Genomic DNA, 19,993 nt, shown 5'->3' on the forward strand with positions numbered 1-19,993 from the left:
CACGGATGCATGATGTGATCCAGCAGGAGATGCGCTAGGAGGAGACTGGAAGGCCCTTCATCCGGTTGCTGCCACAGTAACAAATACCTGCGACTTTTTCCTGAAAGATTTCGTTCACTCAATGTAGAAGGCGAGGGCCCTGCGAACGTCCAGGGAGTGCAGCTGTTGTTCCCGTCAAGAGGCGTGCGGCTTCGGGTAGAAGACAGGGAGGAAGATGTCCTGGTTGAGATGGAAGACAGACACCACCTTAGGGAGGAAAGCCGGGTGGGGTTGCAGCTGTACCTTGTCCTAATGGAACACCGTATACGGTGGTTCCGATGTGAGTGCCCTGAGCTCAGACACATGCTTCGCTGAGGTGATAGCTACGAGGAAGGCTGTCTTCCAGGAAAGGTACAGGAGCAAGCAGGTGGCCATCAGCTTGAACAGGGCAGCCATGAGTTTGGAGAGGACCAGGTTAAGATCCCACGTAGGGACCAGTTGTCGAATTCATGGGAACAGGCGCTCCAGCCCCTTGAGAAATCTGCTGACCAGGGATTGGAGAAGTTTTTGCCCAGGTGGAAAGCTGAAATAGCTGCCAGGTGCACTCTGATGGATGGTATTGCCACACCCTGCTGTTTTAAGGACAGGAGGTAATCTAAATTAATAGGTACTGACGCCTGTAGCGGGGCCATATGACTGAGTGCACCAGCAGGAAAAATGCTTCCACTTGGCTAAGTACGTGGACCTGGTAGAGGGCTTCCTGCTACCCAAAAGGACCTGCTGTACCAAGCGCGAGTAGCACAGCTCAGATTGAGTTAGCTATGCAGCATCCACACTGTGAGGTGGAGAGATTGCAGGTCAGGATGACAGAGTCATCCGTGGTCCTCAGTGATCAGGTCTGGCCACAGCGGGAGTGGAATTGGAGTATCCAGCGACAGCTCTAGGAGAGTGGTATATCAGTGCTGTCTGAGCCATGCCGGGGCGACCAAAATCAGACGGGCTCTGTCCCTGCGCAGCTTGAGCAGGACCTGTGGACTAGTGGGAATGGAGGAAAGGCGTAGTACAGGTGATCCTTCCACTGTATTAGGAAGGCGTCTGACAGGGAACCCAGAGAGTGTCCTTGTAGAGAGCAGAACACTTGGCATTTCCAATTCTCGCAAGAAGCAAACAGGTCTATCAGGGGAAAGCCCCACTTCAGGAAGACAGAGTAGATGACATCCAGGCGAACAGACCACTCGTGAGCCTGGAATGATCTGCTGAGGTGGTCCGCTAAGGTGTTCTGGACTCCTGGGAGAAATGACGCCACCAGATGGATTGAGTGGGCTATACAGAATTCCCACAGACAAGTGGCCTCCTGACAGAGGGGGGATGACCGGGCTCCCCCTTGCTTGTTGATGTAAAACATGGCCGCTGAGTTGTCTGTGAGAACCACAACACAACGGCCTTGAATGCGCTCTCAGAATGCTTGACATGCCAGGTGCACAGCTCTGAGTTCCCGTACGTTGATGTGCAGGGATAACTCTCCTGCCAATCATAGCCCCTGTGTACGGAGGTCTCCGAGGTGGGCTCCCTGTCCCAGGGATGACGCATCTATGACTAGAGACATGGAGGGCTGCGGGGCGTGAAATGGCACCCCTTTGCACACTGATTTGGGGTCCAGCCAGCAGTTTAGAAAGGCTAATATCCCTGGCGGGATGGTAACCACCGTGCTCAAGCTGTCCTGGCCTGGGCAGTATACTGTTGATAGCTAGGCTTGAAGTAATCGCAGCCTGGCATGCATGGTCACATACATGAAAGAGGCTATGTATCCCAGGAGGCATAGGCATGTTTTCACGGTCGAGGTTGGGAAACTTTGCAGGTTGTGGACGATGTTCGCCAGGGATTGGAAGCGTGCTTCCGGCAGAAGTACTCGGGCTAGGCCTGAGTCTAAGACTAGTCCTATGAATTCTATCCTCTGGGTTGGTACCAGAGTGGATTTTGCGACATTAATCAGGAGGCTCAGTCGACTGAACATGTTCGTGGTGAGCTGAACATGAGACTGCACCTAATCCCTGGAGCGACCCTGAATAAGCCAGTTGTCGAGTTTTGGGAACACTTGGATCCGTTGTTGACAAAGGGAGGCAGCCACAACAGCCATGCACTTGGTAAACACCCTGGGGGCCGTGGATAGGTCGAAAGGAAGGACGGTGAATTGAAAGTGCTGTTGATGGACCAGAAAGCGAAGGAAGCGTCTGTGCGCTGGGTAGATTGCAATGTGGAAGTATGCGTCCTTCATGTCGAAGGCGGCATACCAGTCTCCAGGATCTAAGGAAGGAATAATGGTCCCTACTGAGCCCATGCGGAACTTCAACTTTATCATGAATTTGTTGAGTCCGCGTAGGTCCAGGATGGGCCCAAGCCCGCCCTTGGCCTTGGGGATTAGGAAGTAGCGGGAGTGAAAACCCCTGCCCTTTGACTCTCTTGGAACCTCCTCTATTGCTCCCACAGCTAGGCGTGATTGGACCTCCTGTAGAAGGAGGTGCTCGTGAAAAGGGTCCCTGAAGAGGGGAAAGCAAATTGAAGGGAGTAACCCCTTTCCACCGAGTGTAGGACCCAACAGTCTGATGTTATGTGAGACCAAGCACGGAGGAAATCGGAGAGACAATCTTGGAAGGCAGGGAAGGATCCTGAATGGAGACTGGTGCTCTGTCCTCGGGTGCACCTTCAAAAGTTCTGCTTAGGCCCTGCTGATGGCTTCGGAGGGCCCTGGCCTTGGCTGGCTTGGTGGCCAGTTTTTCTTCTACCACCTCGGCCATGTCTTCTAAAGAAGTCCTATCTTGGCCAAGGGGGAGGGTAGGACCTCTGAGGCTGTGGTCTGAAGGGCCTTCTCTGCGTTACTTGGGTATGCATTCCCAGAGAGCACATGATAGTTCTTGAGTCCTTCAGACTCTGCAGCCTTGAGTTTGTCTTCTCGGAAATAGGCTCTGGCCATCAAAGGGCAGGTCCTGGAGGATCTGCTGCAACTTTGGTGGTAAGCCAGAGACTTGCAGCCACGAGATGCGGTGCATGGCTATGCCCGAGGCCAGGGTCCTAGCCGCCAAGTCACCATGTCCAGAGGCTTGTAGGGAGGTTCTGGCCACCTTCTTGCCCTCCTCTACTAAAGCCCGAAATTTCTCTCTGGACTTCTATGGAACCAACTCTGAATTTTTCCATTGAGTGCCACGAATTATAATAGTATCCGCTCAGGAGTGCCTGCTGGTTGGCCACCCTGAGCTGCAAGCCTCTGGCTGAGTACACCTTGCGTCCACACAAGTCTAGGCTTCTAGCATCCTTTGATATAGGTGCCGGGGCCTGCTGACCGCGCTGTTCCTTCTCGTTGACTGAAGCCACGACAAGGGAACACGGTTGGGGGTGCGTATAGAGGTACTCGTATTCCTTTGAGGGGACAAAGTACTTCCTTTTCACCCCCTTGGCCGTAGGTGGAACAGAGGCTGGCAACTGCCAGATTGTCTTGGCACTGGCCTGTATAGTTCGTATGACTGGGAGGGCCACTCTGGACGGTGCCTCTGCCAACAGAATGTCAACCACCGGGTCCTTTACTTCCACCACCTCTTCTACCTGGAGGTTCATATTGCGCGTCACCCTGAGGAGCAGTTCCTGGTGGGTGTGGAGGTCCACAGGAGGGCCCGAAACTATAGTCCTTGCCACTGCCTCATCAGGCGAGGACAAGGAAGATACCCCCGAGACTAAGGGATCCTGTGTGAGGTCCTCTTGTGAAGGAACTTGTTGCCCAAAGTCCACCACACTAGGGGCATGGGCCTGTATTGGCACTGGAGCAGTCACCTCAGAACCCACCAGTGGGGTGGGGAGAGACACAGTGGCCTCCAGTACTTGGGGCTCCGAAGGGGTGGAACGGGAAGCCCCCGAAGGAACCCCTTGGGCCTGATGGTATGCCTAGGGGGTCCAAAAAGACCACTGTGGAGGTCCTTGGCTTAGGTCCTGGCCTTCATCCAGCCATTGGCCTGCACCTTCCTCGCCCTAGTACTTGGCGTGGTGGCCACCTTGTGAGCGTGATGACATGGAGGCGGTGTGAGATGGCCGAGGTGCCGTACATGTTGGCACAGAGTCCCCCGGTGCTGTACGATGCCGTGGTGCCGGGGACTGGTGGCATGATGCAGAATGGTACTGAGACATCGATTGGTGCCTGTGGTCATATCAGTACCAGAAGCCTGATCTGGATCTCGATGGCGACCTCCAGCGAGATCGGCGCCGGGATCGGCTCTGGGTCGAGTGCCGCTCTGACTGGTACTGGGAGTGGTGCCAGGAATCCGATCGGTACCAGCCGTACCGCAATTCAGATCTCTGCGAGCCGAAGCAGCATAGCGAGTACGACTGGTGCCGAGAACAGTGCTGGGACAGTGCGCGACTCCGTGAAAGGTGCCGGGACCAAGATCGGGACCAGGACCGGTGCCGTCCTACTTCACTCGGCGACAGCGGTCGTATAAGGGACGGTTTTCCCTTTGACGGCACCGCCCGCACCGGAGGTGCCGCTGGCGGCAGGGGAGTCGGCTCTGTGAGCGCGATCAAGTCCTGCGCTGTTGAAAAGGTCTCCGGCGTGGAGGGCAGCCTCATCTTGACCATGGTGTGTACCAGGGAGCTTACATGCACCGGACTCGACTGCCCTTGTGGCGCCGGAGTTGACGGTGCAGGAGCCGTTACTTGTCCTGTGCATTCCAGCAATGGACGTGGCTCCAACTGCGGTGTGGGAAGTGTCGGTGGCTGAAGAACCAGCAAACAAGAAGCAGTCGGTACCTGCTTGGGCTGCTTCTTCTTCGGGCCCAGAGACTGGGACCGGCGCCGTGGTGGTGCCGGGGGGACCAGGAGCCGTGAGTCTTTAGTAAAGTCTGAATGCGGTGCCGGACCAGTCGGTGCCATAGGGGCACTCCGCACCGAAGACGATGCCGAGTCCTGGTGCGTGGAGGAAGGGATCAGGCTAAGGGCCGCCTTCATAAGGAGCTGCTTTAGTCTAAAGTCCCGCTCCTTTTTGGTCCTCGGCTTGAAGGCTTTGCAAATGCGGTACTTGTCTGCTTGCGGGGATTCCCCCAGAAACCTTAAGCCAGAGTCATGGGGGTCTCCGTTGGCATCGGTTTCAGGCAAGCCAAGCAGGGTTTGAAGCCTGGAGACCCAGGCATGGGCCCCGGTACCAGGACGGGGGAGAGGGGAGAAGACCCTGTTCCACCCCACTAAGTAAACTATCTAACTATACTAAGTAACTACTAACAACTATTAACAACTAATCACAAACAATTAACAGGTACTAAAGGGAATGCTAGGGAGAGTGAAGATCAGCTACGCTGTGCTCCACAGTTCCAACGACCGTTACGGGCGGTAAGAAGGAACTGAAGGGGCGCGGGGTCGGCTGGGGCATATATCTGGCGCCATGAAGACGCCACTCCAGGGGGCGCCTCAGCTGACCCACCGAGTGGAATCTTCTGACGATTGTGCAGGCGGCACGTGCACACCTAATTGGAATCAATATGAGCAAGCACTCGAAGAACCACCTCTAGTTATGGCAATTCCACAACCTCTCTAAGTAACCTGTTCCAGTGCTTAAACTATCCTTAGTGTTAGAAAGTTTTTCCTAATATCTAATCTAAATCCTGCCGCAAAGTAAGCGGACTACTTCTGGTTCTACCTTTGGTGGACAAAAAGAACTGATCGCTATCCTCTTTATAACAACCTTTCACATATTTGAAGACAGTTTCATTGATTAAACAAGCCCAGTTCTATCAACCTTTTCTCATAAGTCAGCTTTTCTAAACCTTTCATCATTTTGGTTGATCTCATCTGGACTCACTCCAATTTGTGAACTTTTTTCTTAAACTGTAGTGCCCAAAACTGGAAACACTACTACAGATGAGGCCTCACCAGTGCTGAACAGAGCTGAACAATTATCTCCTGTGTCTTCTTAATACATCCCGGAGTGACATTTGTCTTTTTTGCAAAAGCATCACACTATCAACTCATATTCAAATTGTGATTCCCCTACAGCCCCCAGGTCCTTTGCTGCAGTTCTGCTGTCTAGCCAGTTAATAACAGGAGGTAGCCATGTTAGTCTGTATCCACAAAAACAACAAGGAGTATGGTGGCACCTTAAAGACTAACAGATTTATTTGGGCATAAGCTTTTGTGAGTAAAAAACCACTTCTTCAGCCAGTTAGTCCCCATTTTGTATCTTCCTAAGTGCAGTGTTGTGCACTTTTCTTTACTGAATTTCATCTTGTTGATTTCAGACCAGTTCTCCAATTTATTAAGATAATTTTGAATTCTAATCTTGTCCTCCAAAGTGCTTACAACCACTCCCAGCTTGGTGTCATCTGCAAATTTTATAAGCATGCACGCTACTCCGTCATCCATTAATGAAAATAATGACTAGTATCAGACCCAAGACAGACCCCTGCAGGATCCACTTGATATGTCCTCCCAGTTTAACAGTGGCCATTGATAACTACTCTGAGTATGTTTTTTCAACCACTTGTGCATCCACTTTATAATAATTTAATTGAGACCATATTTCATAGAATCACAGAGATGAAGGGCTGGAAGAGACCTTGATAAATCATCAAGTCCAACCCCCTAAGCTGTGGCAGGACCAAGTAAATCTAGACCAGTAGTTCTCAAACTTTTGTATTGGTGACCCCTTTCACGTAGGAAGCCTCTGAGTGAGACCCCCCCTATAAATTAAAATCACGTTTTAATATATTTAACACCATTATAAATGCTGGAGGCAAAGCAGGGTTTGAGGTGGAGACTGACAGCTCATGACCCCCCCATGTAATAACCTCCCGACCCCCAGTTTGAGAACCGCTGAGCTAGATCATCCCTGACAGGTGTTTGTCCAACTTGTTTTTAAACATTTCCAATGATGGGGTCTCCATGACCTTCCTTGGAAGCTTATTCCAAATCTTAACTATCCTTACAGTTAGAAAGTTGACAGTTTCCCTAGTTTGCTTATGATAATGTCACGTGGGACTGGCCAAATGCCTTACTAAAGTCCAGATATAGCACATATACTGCTTTCCCTGCCCCGCATCCACCAGGCTGTTACCCTGTAAAAGAAGGAAACTAGATTGGTCTGGTATGATCTGTTCTTACAAATCCATGTTGGCTATTAATTAGCACCTTATTATGCTCTATGTTAAACACTGTTCATTTATTATAGAAATGTAGAACTGGAAGGGACCTCAAGAGGTCTTCTAGTCCAGTCTCCTTCACTCAAGGCAGGACTAAATATTATCTAGGTCACCGCAACAGGTGTTTGTCTAACCTGCTCTTAAAAAGCCCTAATGATGGAGATACCACAACCTCCCTAGGTAATTTATTCCAGTGCTTAACTACCCTGACAGTTAGGAAGTTTTTCCTAATGTCCAACCTAAACCTCTCTTGCTGCTATTTAAGCCCATTGCTTCTTGTCCTATTCTCAGAGGTTAACAAGAACAATTTTTCTCCCTCCTCCTTGTAGCAACCTTTTGTGTTCTTGAAAACTATTATCATAACTCCCTTCCCGACTTCTCTTCTCCTGACTAAACTAACCAATTTTTTCAGTCTTTCCTCATAGGTCATGTTTTCTGTACCTTTAATCATTTATATTGCTCTCCTCTGGACTTTCTCCAATTTGTCCACATCCTTCCTGAAATGTGGTGCCCTGAACTAGACACAATACTCCAGTTGAGGCCTTATCATCATGGAGTAGAGTGGAAATGTAGGAATCTAGTGAATTATCATTACAGTACGAAAACAACAAGGAGTCTGGTGACAACTTAAGGACAAAACAGATTTATTTGGGCATAACTTTCAGGTGCCACCGGACTCCTTGTTGTTTTTGTGGATACAGACTAACATGGCTACCCCCTGATACATTACAGTATGATAACTGAATTCAGGCAGTTTCAGCCCCTTAACATTTTGCCTCCATTTATAGCTGACATTTAAATCCATCACATAAACACTTCACATTACAGTGAAAGGATTTGGTTTTTACGGCAGGGGATGAGTAAATTTGACAAAACCTGGATTTTTCAAGCTAACATAAGGAAAAAAATGGGACATCATATTTTGGGTTAATGCTAACCTCAGGAATGTCCCATTAGTAATATAGAGCAAGCTTGGGGCAGGCCCTTGCACAGATGATGGAAGGGTAGGGGGAATACATATGGAGCTTCACTCATACCTTGTGAACACTCCTTATGAAATTCTGTCACAAAAGCAACCTCTACCAGAATAGCTGGTCATTAGGGGCCAAGATCCACCAATAATGATAAAACTGTGTAGTGTGGCTGATGTACAGCAGAGTGCAGTACTATCTGCTACCACTGGAGGTTCCTGAAGGAGCTGAAGCTGTAATTCGCTTGACTGCCACCAAGGGACTTTTGCCTCTACAATACAGACTTCAGGCAGCAGAGGAAGTACATCAGTTAAGTTTGGCGAACGTCAAATAATTGTCTTTGTAATCCTTCCCAAAATCTTCAGACCAGCCTCATGCACCATAATGCAATATTGCTAACCGCAAGCATCCAAAATTTGAGTCAGGCTCCAAAAAAATCATGAGATTGGCTTCCAAATCATGAGATGATTAAAAATAATAAATGTTGAGTTCTTTCTCTTTGCTTTCTGGTTTTCTCTCTTTAGGTTACACTCAGGTCACATTTTCTAAATTTTTTCCACAGCCAGGAGGGCTAGGAAACTTTACTTTTTTTAAAATGAAAGCTGAGATTTTCATTACTCCAGGAGCTGGAGCTTTAAAGAAAATCACCAAATGTCATGAGACAAAAAAAAAAAGTCACGAGAGCTGGCAACATTGGTACTGCAATCACAGTTAGCAGGCATCTGTTCTCATGGATTTGTGTGTGGGTGGGTGGGTGTGTGTGCGCACAGAAGTGTGTGTGGGGGGTATTTCTCAGATTAACGCAGAAATGCTGGGGATTTGAGACTGAACTTACTGTCTGTGTGACTGCAATATTGTCAATTTTAACCACTGGCCATGTGCTTCAGACCTATGTGGTAAGAGTCACTGATGACTGAAGGATGCAGCTCTCAATTTTTAATTCCAGTAACATGAATAATGCTCTCTGGTGAATTCACACATTATTTTTAGGTGGGGGGTGGGATTTCTGCTTAAAACTTGCCTGTTTTTCAGTTCTTTCTCTGAAGGTTGCAAAAACCTTCACAGAACCTGAAAACAAACATATAACTATATTAATGCTTCTTAACCAGTCAATTTTTAGAATGAAAGCTTGCAGCACTCCATTCTCATACTGAATTTGTGTATTAGCTTCTTCAATATTTATTTGAAGTACCATCTATTGGCAAGTTTACTACAATACTTACTGCCTTGAGTGTCAATAGCTTGAACGAAGTCCTTTGCTTTCTTCAGATTCTCAGCAGTGGCTTTGACTAATCTGTCTTTCCAAATGTGTACATTGGAACCAAACAGTATGAAATTAAAGTGGTCATCTTCCCTAATATCCTCTAATATTTTAAGAAGTGCTTTCCTTGTCTATAAGTAAATAAACACAAGTTTAAATGAATGAAACTGCTGTGGGTACACTGAATAACAAATGAAAGCCTACAGCTTTTACATGATTTGTTTCTGAGGATTTTTCACTGAACATTCATATAGTGAAAAACTCTGGGCCTGATTCTGTCCTCAGTTGTGCCACTGTCAATTAGGACAGGTTTCAGAGTAGCAGACGTGTTAGTCTGTATCCACAAAAAGAAAAAAGAGGACTTGTGGCACCTTAGAGACTAACAGATTTATTTCAGCATAAGCTTTCGTGAGCTGCAGCTCACTTCATCGGATGCATTCAGTGGAAAATACAATGGGGAGATTTATATACACAGAGAACATGAAACAATGGGTGTTACCATACACACTGTAACGAGAGTGATCAGGTAAGGTGAGCTGTTACCAGCAGGAGAGCGGGGGTGGGAGAAAAACCTTTTGTAGTGATAATCAAGGTAGGCCATTTCCAGCAGTTGACAAGAATGTCTGAGGAACAGCGCAGGGGAGGGGGCGGGAATAAACCTGGGGAAATAATTTTCCTTTGTGTAATGACCCATCCACTCCCAGTCTTTATTCAAGCCTAAGTTAATTATTAAACCTCTCCAACGCATCATCAAGGATCTACAATCTATCCTGAAGGACGACCCATCACTCTCACAGATCTTGGGAGACAGGCCAATCCTTGCTTACGGACAGCCCCCCAACCTGAAGCAAATACTCACCAGCAACCACATACCACACAACAGAAGCACTTATCCAGGAACCTATCCTTGCAACAAAGCCCGTTGCCAACTCTGTCCACATATCTATTCAGGGGACACCATCACAGGGCCTAATCACATCAGCCACACTATCAGAGGCTTGTTCACCTGCACATCTACCAACGTGATATGTGCCAGCAATGCCCCTCTGCCATGTACATTGGCCAAATTGGATAGTCTCTACGTAAAAGAATAAATGGACACAAATCAGATGTCAAGAATTATAACATTCAAAAACCAGTCGGAGAACACTTCAGTCTCTTTGGTCATTCGATTACAGACCTAAAAGTGGCAATTCTTCAACAAAAAAACTTCAAAAACAGACTCCAACGAACAAGAGACTGCTGAATTAGAATTAATTTGAAAACTGGATACAATTAACTTAGGCTTGAATAAAGACTGGGAGTGGATGGGTCATTGCACAAAGTAAAACTATTTCCCCATGTTTATTCCCCCCCACCCCCCTGCTGTTCCTCAGACATTCTTGTCAACTGCTGGAAATGGCCCACCTTGATTATCATTACAAAAGGTTCCCCTTCCTCCCCCCACCCCACTCTCCTGCTGGTAATAGCTTACCTTACCTGGTTACTCTCATACATACAGTGTGTATGGTAACACCCATTGTTTCATGTTCTCTGTGTATATAAATCTCCCCACTGTATTTTCCACTGAATGCATCTGATGAAGTGAGCTGTAGCTCATGAAAGCTTATGCTGAAATAAATTTGTTAGTCTCTAAGGTGCCACAAGTCCTCCTTTTCTTTTTGTCAATTAGGAATAATTCCAGTGAAGTCAATGAGTTATACCAGCATAACATCTGTGTAAATGAGATGAAAATCAGGCCCTACGATAGGATCACATGAACAATCATCACCTATGATTAGAAGAGGTTAGTTCTAAGCAATACTAGCATTTGGGTAGGGGAGGAGATCTTAATCACCAGAGCCTGGGTCTTGATATGAAGCAGCAGAAACAGAAATTCTGAGCATCAGAATAGAGTGGGGAGTTCTAATAGTAAGGTGCTTTCCATCACCCAGAGCTGGAAGAGGGTACAAAAGATATAGAAAAGGGAAACAATAGACAGTATTATACATGTGTTTTAACTTACAGGATACCCAGAGCATGGGGAGGCCTTTTATAGATATTTTGGTTTAGAATTTTGAAGATATAAAAATATAGCTTGAAAACATCCATGATTATAGTTTTGGCATAGGCTGAGATTTTGAACACCTGCTCATGATAAGAAGTGTCTAGTACCTCCACTAGGTACTAAGCTTCCTAGAACCTTGCACACCAGGACTGACTTTGTAGTAAATGTAATCAATTACCTGTTGTATTCCTATTCCATACATTGAGCTACTAATGTCTATTACAAAAACCACATTTTTGGGGAAATTTGGAAGATTTGTTGGTGCAAAAAAGTGTACAAAGTATCCATTGACAATCTGAAAAATAGAAAAGATGTGTAAAAAGATGTGACTTCAATTTACTAAGCATGCCCAGTTGCAATTTTAAAGTATTGAATTTACCTGTAAATCACCTGGACTGTCTCTCTTCACATCATACTTTATTGTAAAATCTCCATCCAACAGTGATGTTGAACAATTTGCACAGGTTCGCTGTTGATCAATGGTTGGCTTGAAAGACACATGGCCCTGAAAGCAGACGCCCTCATTAGACTCAAACTTAAATAAATGAATGTAAAATACAAAACATGAGAAGGTTTGTGTTTTAGACAAATGTATGTATAAAAATGTGAAAGTCCATATTATAAAACAGGGTTTTATAAAACAGATGCCATTTTAAACAAGTTATATATACCCACGTCAGTATTTAATTACTCTGAGTAACTGAGTTTGTACAAGGTAATAAAAATGTATTAATAAATTAATTTATTAATTTAATCCTCTCCTCAGCAACTGTTAGAGATGAAAATATTAACTACATCATCATACAAATATACAAAACCAATTATACTAAAAAGTTCTCCTGCAAAGGGGATGATTTTAGATGTTGTTTGAAAGCGGGGAAGTAGGGATGCAAGGTGTTTGCTTATGGATAGCAAGTTCTACCCACATGGGCACAACAGCAAAAGAGTCAGTCACCTGCCTATCTAAGAACCACCCCTTTGTCTGTGCACTGCCTAGCACAAAGGGACCCTGGCCTAAAGCACTACTGTAATACGTAAAACAAATTATAGTGGGGAGGTTGCCCCACTCCTGGAGAACAGAGGTTAAAAACAGCCAAGCTAGACTGATTGGGGAAGCAGCCACAGCTGTGGCTAGCTCAGTTAGGGCACAGCTGGTCCTGATAAGAGGGCTGGGGCCCAGGAGCCGGAGGAGTCTCACTCTAGCACTGAAGTAGGAAGGGCTAGCTACCTGGGAGCAGGATACCTGAAGCAGTGCAGTGCAGTGCAGTGCAGTGCTGGGGAGTTCCAGCCTGGTAAACCTCCAAGCTATAGGCCTGTGAAAGCCTACAAAGGTACTGGGGCTACAGAGGTGCAGCCTGAGAATAGGCAGAAGCAGCTAGTCCTAATCCCCTTGCCAATGATGAGTGGCCATTACAGACTGCAGTCTGCCCTAGTGAGCGAGGGCTGGATGATGACTGGCGGTAGCCACTCAGGCAAGGTGGGTTTAGAGGGTTGGGGGTTCCCCTGGGAGGGAGAGCCAGAGCATAGGGGTACTGCTGGGGCAGAACCCTGAGGTAAAGGTTACCAGGGTCCAGGAGGGACACAGGGCCTGAGGCAGGTGAGACACCCGCCAGTAGGAGGCACTCCATATGCTGGAGAGCTAATTCCCAAGATGACCAGCAGCAGGTGCTGTGCCAGTGAGTCTTCGCTTTGCTACACAAATAACAACAAGTAGATATCAGAGCAGAAATACCCATAGGTTCAGGCTCAATTTCAAGGCCTCAAACTAAAACCCTGTTTCCTCATACTTAATGCTTTAAAAAGCAATAGGGTTAACTTAAAGTCAATCTCCTGAATTCTTCCTTATGCTGTGGTCCCTTTACATCACCTTCAGTGGTATAAAAGGGCTGTAGTTGGCCCCTAAAGAATACCCTGCAATGCCAGCGGGAAAAGGGACTCACCCCGCCTTTGGTTCATGAAGAACATGCGTAATTCCTCTAGGTCAGCTCCTTTCCTGACCCCAGTTGAGGAGTTTTATTAGGAGGAAGGGAGGGAAAAGGCATAGCCAGAGCACCCGGATATTCTGTGCTAGTGTAATAATCCATAGAAGGCTGTTATAACATGGCATGATTTAGAGCAGTCCTGGGAAGAGAGGACTTATAGAAATTAGAGATGGAAAAGAGCTGTATTATCCCATCCATCCCCACTACTGGCCAGTACAGAACATTTACATTTGCATTAACCCAGTATATTGTGCTGATGTATTTCATAATGATCTGACTTTGTTAGAATGCAGAGAAAATATAACTAATTCATTCTCTACAAAGGTTATTATTCATTGTACCTTTTTTCCTGAGAAAGATTTTTTAATAACTTGTGATAGGTCATTGGTGATGAATGATCCTTGTGCTTCCAGCTCACTGATACCTTGGGGTTCAAAGATGTTTGCCTGGATCTGAAACGTTCATTGAAAATACACTGTCATAGATAAACCCACAACTGTAACAACTTAAACGGAGGACAATGAGAAACTGTATATGCAGAATAGAGACTTTCTTGGTAAAGGGGAAATCTGCCTTTATAATGCAAAATAACATTCATGTTTGAATCAGAAATCCTCAGGTAGTTAGATGCAACTTACCTATCCTCCATCTGGAGACTTAAAAAAGAAACACAACTGCAAGTTACTGTTTTATTAAATGCTTGCAAGGATTTGGGTCAGATGTTGAAGAACCACTCATTTCCTTGGAAAATACCATACTGCCAGTACCATGAGGCCATATCTGGTTATGATTTGTTTATGCTGCAGTATGGTTTTGGTCTTGTGCAAAGTGCTGCATATAATGATTTAAGCATGTTTTGATGACCAGTTTCAGAGTATATATTTTTAAAGCATCTCCTGGGCACATATGAGAGAAAACTATTGGACTACAGGTAGACTTTAGCAGGGCGGATAAAGAGTGTTCAAATAACCTCTGGCACAAAAAAAGACCTTGATTTGAATCCTATGGTATGGTTTGTGTATGTCTGTGAATTCAGGCAGTGTTGTTTGGCATCAGTTTGATAAAGGTTTGGGCTATTCTATTAAGGCATTTGTGAGAGGAGTGTCTCATGTTCATCCTGTCCTCGGTTGAGCCGATGACTTTCCCACGCTCCAATATATTTTTTTTGTAGGGCTTATTCCTTGTCTCAACTAGCGAAGCTTATGTATGCAAACCAGTAATAAAATACATTGTTTGAGGCTTTCAGCCTGGTTCATAATCACTATTGCCCAAAAAATATTGGTTGGGGGGCCTTCCCCTCAATTGTGAACTGCTGTGGATAAACACAGTATCCCGCTTCATCCGTTATGCATATATTCCAAAAGATGCACGAGATTTCAATATATCTTGAGTTTCTGTAACTACAGAATGTAACTACTGCAAGGTACAATTTAATTCACAATGCCATTTACCTCAAAGTGATTGACAAGCTGCTTTGGTTTTACTTTAATGAGCATCTCATATTTTCCAAAGTTTCTCTTCAGCAATTCCTCATAGGTGAGCTCAAAAGTGACTTTGCTGGCTGCTGCAATGTTGACTGAAACAGTGAACTTTTCAGTTTTTCTCCCAGAAGCCCTAGAAATGTTAAACTAATTATAAATAAGAAAAAAGGCTGCTTGTCCCTTCTCTCCTATTGTGCACCTGCTCAAGAGCCAGGCATAGTCTGGCCACAAAAATGAATATGAGAGAGATGAGATTTCTGGGTCTCATTCTTTATCACTAACTCGTACTGAGAAGCATTTACACAGGTAGCTAAGCAGGACTAATCACATGAGTATGTACTACGCAACTAGTAAGGGTTGCATAATTAAATCTTTCACAATTAGGGAAATCCCCTGACCAATCAGAAGTCATACCTCTATTACATTATAACCAATATCCTTTTTTCATATAAAGTATGAACTTTTAACAGAGGCTATAAAATACATTCCTAATTTCATTTTTAGCTATAGGATGTTGGAATATGGAAATGAAAGGTTTAAGCCCACTGTAAGTCAGCATTCTTACCTGACGAGACCCGCAGTCTGTCCCCGTGAAAGAGCCTTCTCGTATTGCTTTTTTGCAACTTCCTTTTCTTTTATATTCCCAGGATAGGTAACACCATCAATTGTCCTACAGATGGAAAAAGTATCTAATTTAGTGAATGATTTATATTGACACAAAAATATTATGGGCTATTCTCTGTTCATCATCTTGTTTGCTGACAAGCAGTTTTTAGACTTGATCTTGCCAAGTGCTGAGCACTTCCCGTGAGGTAATGAACACCTTCAATTTCCAGTTACTTCAGTTGGAGTTAAGAGTTCTACACTTTACCAGATCAAGACAGATTCCTCCTCTGAAAATAAATAAATGAGCCCAATATTGGGCTGATGGTAACAACTATTCAAATCTTTGGCAAACTCCTATACCATGGCATCGTGAATATCATGTTTTGAACAATGACACCAGATGACATTGTAACTAAAGACAAGAAGGTGTGATATTTTCCTCCATTTTCTGGCCTTCATCTGCTTTCAGCTACTATGTTCAAATATTGCTTCTACAATAATGGGATAAATGAAGTTATAATGTCATGATGAGAAAACTGTAGGCAATGGAACATCTTTCTAGAGATCCTAGGTTTGAACAAGTGGTATTTCTGGAAATTTCCTTTATGCCCCTGCAGAAGGGTAGAAAAAAATTGCAAATTAGTGTGTTCTTATCCACAGATGCATAACATCTGAAGGTCCCACAAATACCCTGCATCTGTATTTCTATCAATAACTTTGTCCAAGTAACATTAAAAATCAACCTAACAGTAAAGTAAAAATAAAGATCTCAGTTCAGATCCTTAATGCTGCTAGTCTATATTTCTCTGTATTAAACCCAAACAGTCTTATTCCATGCTAGAAATAGAAGTTCTTCTCACATGCTGAAATTAGTAATGAAGGCTGTCTTAGGCAGATCAACATCAAAAAACACTTCCCTAGACACATTGGCACGATTGACAGCTCGGCTAGTGATGACATTGTGGGCAAATCGGGAAGTCACTTTGCTGTCAATTTTCATGCTGTAGATTTCTATGCCATTGACGATCTGGAGAATAAAATGGCAAAATAACCACCAGTTACATTTGAGCACTGTGTAAATCAGTAATAATTCAATAAAACAGAAATAATCATAGTAGGAGTCCTAGCATTTCACTGCATAACAGGAAAAAAACAAGTTCTGTATTTGTTCAGGACCACTAGGGTACAATGAAGTTTGCTTGGATGTTTTTAATATTGTCCATAATCAGGCTACTATGTGAAAATAATTATTCTACTAACAGTAACTATAACTTCAGTAGCAAAATGCTATCTCTAGAGTTGAACTGGCACTACTACTATAAGCTCCTACCTTCGGGTATTTATAACATTTTGAAATTTTCTTTTACTGCATCCATAACTCCTGTGCATGCTCAGTATTGGGTGGACACAACAATACAGTATACCTCTGGCTTATGATAGCAAAGATTGCTGTGACGATCAGCTGAATGGCTGGCTTGTGCAGCACACACCTAGAAGTTGCCTTTGTATAAAAGTGCCACAGATAGACTATCAAGGAGGATAAACTGAAAAGAAATTGAGTCGAAGGGAAAAATTCACTCCCTAAATAGAGATCCCTCACAAGGCCTGTGGACCACTTAAAACAGGAGCTATTTCCTCTACAAGTTGGAGAGGAAGTAATGGGGGAGGAAGATTGTTACTGTATCTTTTTCAAATACTTGGGAGGTGCTCAGTTACTATGGGCTATATAAGTACGTAGCTAAATAGATAGATACAACTATTTAGGTAACTCTTCAGCAACAACATGTACTCTTTGTGCAAGAATAATACTTAAAAGTGCCCCAGGATTCTTATGGCTGGGGATGAGAGGAGATAGTGAATCAGCCAGGTTGCAGTCATCTAAGTACTTAATTTGTGCTTAAGTGGGATGGACTACTGAATTGGGGTCTAAATGCCAACAGGCATCAAAGCCTTAAAGCCACTTGCCTTCCTTGAATGAAATACTTAAAAAGAAGATAAGTTTCTGTTAGAGACATAGAGACAATGCCAAACAGTTTCGTTATTTGAAATACAAAATGGGATTAGCTATTTGTTTGTTCTCTTTTTACTGCACAGAGCCTGACTGACTCTGAGTTTGGGATATTACTGCATATTATGATTACCAAAACCAAAAACCTCAAACTAGCATGCAACATTTACCATGTGTACCTAGAAATAACAATTACTCATGCTGTACTCATTATAGTGTGACACAAGTCTTGAAAATAGTAAGAGTATTTTATGAACTGAAATGTGACTCCATCACTGCAGCCTGGATAAAAACAAACCCTCAATTGGTACAATATCCTCTCTTATAAATGAGAAGAGAACTTACCAAGTCATCAGCACTTCGCTTCTGTAAAGAGAAGAAATTGAAAAATTGTCTTATGACTATTGTAAGAATCTGCATACAGATAAACCTCCTTAGCATCTAGGCAGCACTTCAGCATCTATATAGCACTTTAGCATCTTCCAAGTCAAATGGGAGTTTTGTGTGAGTGAGCAGTGTAGAGCCAGCCCATAGTTAATAAATTCAAGGTTGATTCATCCTGGTGTTCTGGTACCATGTGCTAGGTAAGTTATTTCTACGTAAATTATTGGGTGCTGGAGTTAAGTCTGGGTATATATGAGCAGTCAGTGGGAGACAATAGGAGTTTTGCTCAAGAAAAGAATGAGTCATTCAGGATCTGGTCCATTTATTCTGTTTGTAAAGCCCCAAACCCTATGGCCCTGATTAGCTAATAATGGGTCTCGACAATTGTGGATTTGAAAGTTAGAACTCAAATGTTGCTGGGTTTATGCTTTTGCTCAGGAGACACTGAACAAGGAGCAAAGATGGGGACAGAATGAAAAACAAATTCAGATAAATTGAAAGAAAGAGGGGAAGAGAAATTCTAATAAAAAATTAAATACAATTTAAATGCCACACAGAGGAGACGCATGTACGAGCCTGGATTGGTGGTAGTGGTGGATTTTGTTGGTGTAGGGGGTGTCTCTTCAGTCCTTAATGTATAGCATAGACTTCTGTTTGTATGTGCTCCCCTCTGCTGCACAAAGCATAAATTACTGAAGAACCTCTAAGTGTCCCAAGATCCATGGGTTGAATCCCTTTTCTTTCCACCCGGGGAACAACCTGGTCCACCTAAAGGCATGATCAGAGAGAAACTCCATGTTTGGGAACTCAGTTTCCTGGCCTTTAGGTAGGTATTTCCCACACGGAGAACAATTTGGCCTTTGGAATCTCCCTGGGGGAAAGGGGATTTGTGAACTTGAGCTAGTTATGTAAAACCCAAAATATTTAGACATACATGTATACATCCTTGAGGCTTACTCATCCATATATTTGTGCTGCTTCAGGCCACAATTTTCATACCATCTTACAAGTCAGTGGTGTGCAAACTTTTCCAGTCATGCCCTCCCTTTACCATTCACAGAATTTGTTGTGCACCCCTCCATTACTTATCTGAGGTAATCCCTGACCTCTGTGCTGTTGCTGGAAGCAGCGCTGTCTTCAAACCTGGGTGGCCAGATGGCAGTGGCTGCTGGCCAGGGCGTTCGTTATCTGAAGTGCAGGAGGACTGGTGGTTTTTGTGTGTGTTTTTTGTTTTGTTGTTTTTTTTTAATCTTGCTCCATCCCACCCTGCAGTACTCACTCTATTTTTATCCCACTTCCGCTATTATGGCAGCAGGTCCTGCAGGATCTGTGGGATCCCAGATTCTTTGGTGTCCCAGAGAACCTCTTGTGCCCCACGGGGGGCGTACCCCCCAGTTTGGGCACCACTGTTATAAGTGACAGTATTTCTGCTGGACAGTTGTGGTGGATGAGGTCACTATGAAAGTGTGTAAACATAGAGAGGCTTCCAGAAATTAATGTTTGTTTTAAATCGGTATATTTGCTCCCACTATAGGTGGGCTATGCAAATAAGAAAAAAGGCAATTTTACAGGTCAGGGAAGGCCACTATTTCAAAATGAACTCCAGGAAGTTTGATTACAAATTTCTTCTTTCAAAGTCTCATTGGTGACATTCTGTTTTTTGGAAAACTGGCTTTTTGTATTTATACACTCTACCTAACATGGAAGCAAATATACTGAGATGTTAACCAACATATTACTATTGAAGGTTTGGATATGCCCCACAGTACCACCCTACAGTCTTTAATTGATTTATCCTCACACACACATCCCTGTGAGGTAGGGCAAAGTTATTACCCCCATTTTTCTGATGGAGAACTGAGGGTCAGACACCTTGATTCTCAAAGGTATTTAGTCACCCACCAGTAGGGAACTACATGCCCAAATGCATTTGAGGAGCTGGACCTAAGTGACTTGCCCAAGGTTACAAAGGAAGAAGTTCAAGGCAGAATAGAGACTTGAAGACAGGTCTCCCAATTCCTAGGCTAGTGCCCTAACCACTGGACAATGCTTTTTTTTCCAGCTAGAATCTTATTTCTATCTACTCTGTCTCTCTGGCAACC

At 44.4% G+C, this 19,993-nt stretch overlaps 1 protein-coding gene across 1 annotated transcript in view; it reads right to left on the bottom strand.

Moving 5' to 3' along the window:
• The window catches only part of LOC119858598 (inter-alpha-trypsin inhibitor heavy chain H3-like), a 43,501-nt gene that overhangs the window by 18,475 nt on the left and 5,033 nt on the right, over positions 1 to 19,993 (bottom strand). The window contains exons 2-9 of the mRNA XM_038409584.2: positions 17,853 to 17,873; positions 16,360 to 16,526; positions 15,459 to 15,563; positions 14,864 to 15,026; positions 13,754 to 13,864; positions 11,810 to 11,935; positions 11,609 to 11,725; positions 9,346 to 9,514 (exon numbers count right to left, since the gene is read on the bottom strand). Of these exons, the coding sequence (XP_038265512.1) occupies positions 9,346 to 9,514; positions 11,609 to 11,725; positions 11,810 to 11,935; positions 13,754 to 13,864; positions 14,864 to 15,026; positions 15,459 to 15,563; positions 16,360 to 16,526; positions 17,853 to 17,873 (979 nt within the window). The remainder of the gene's footprint in view (positions 1 to 9,345; positions 9,515 to 11,608; positions 11,726 to 11,809; positions 11,936 to 13,753; positions 13,865 to 14,863; positions 15,027 to 15,458; positions 15,564 to 16,359; positions 16,527 to 17,852; positions 17,874 to 19,993) is intronic.

Source organism: Dermochelys coriacea, chromosome 7 (assembly GCF_009764565.3).
Source record: "Dermochelys coriacea isolate rDerCor1 chromosome 7, rDerCor1.pri.v4, whole genome shotgun sequence".
Lineage (NCBI taxonomy): Eukaryota > Metazoa > Chordata > Testudines > Dermochelyidae > Dermochelys > Dermochelys coriacea.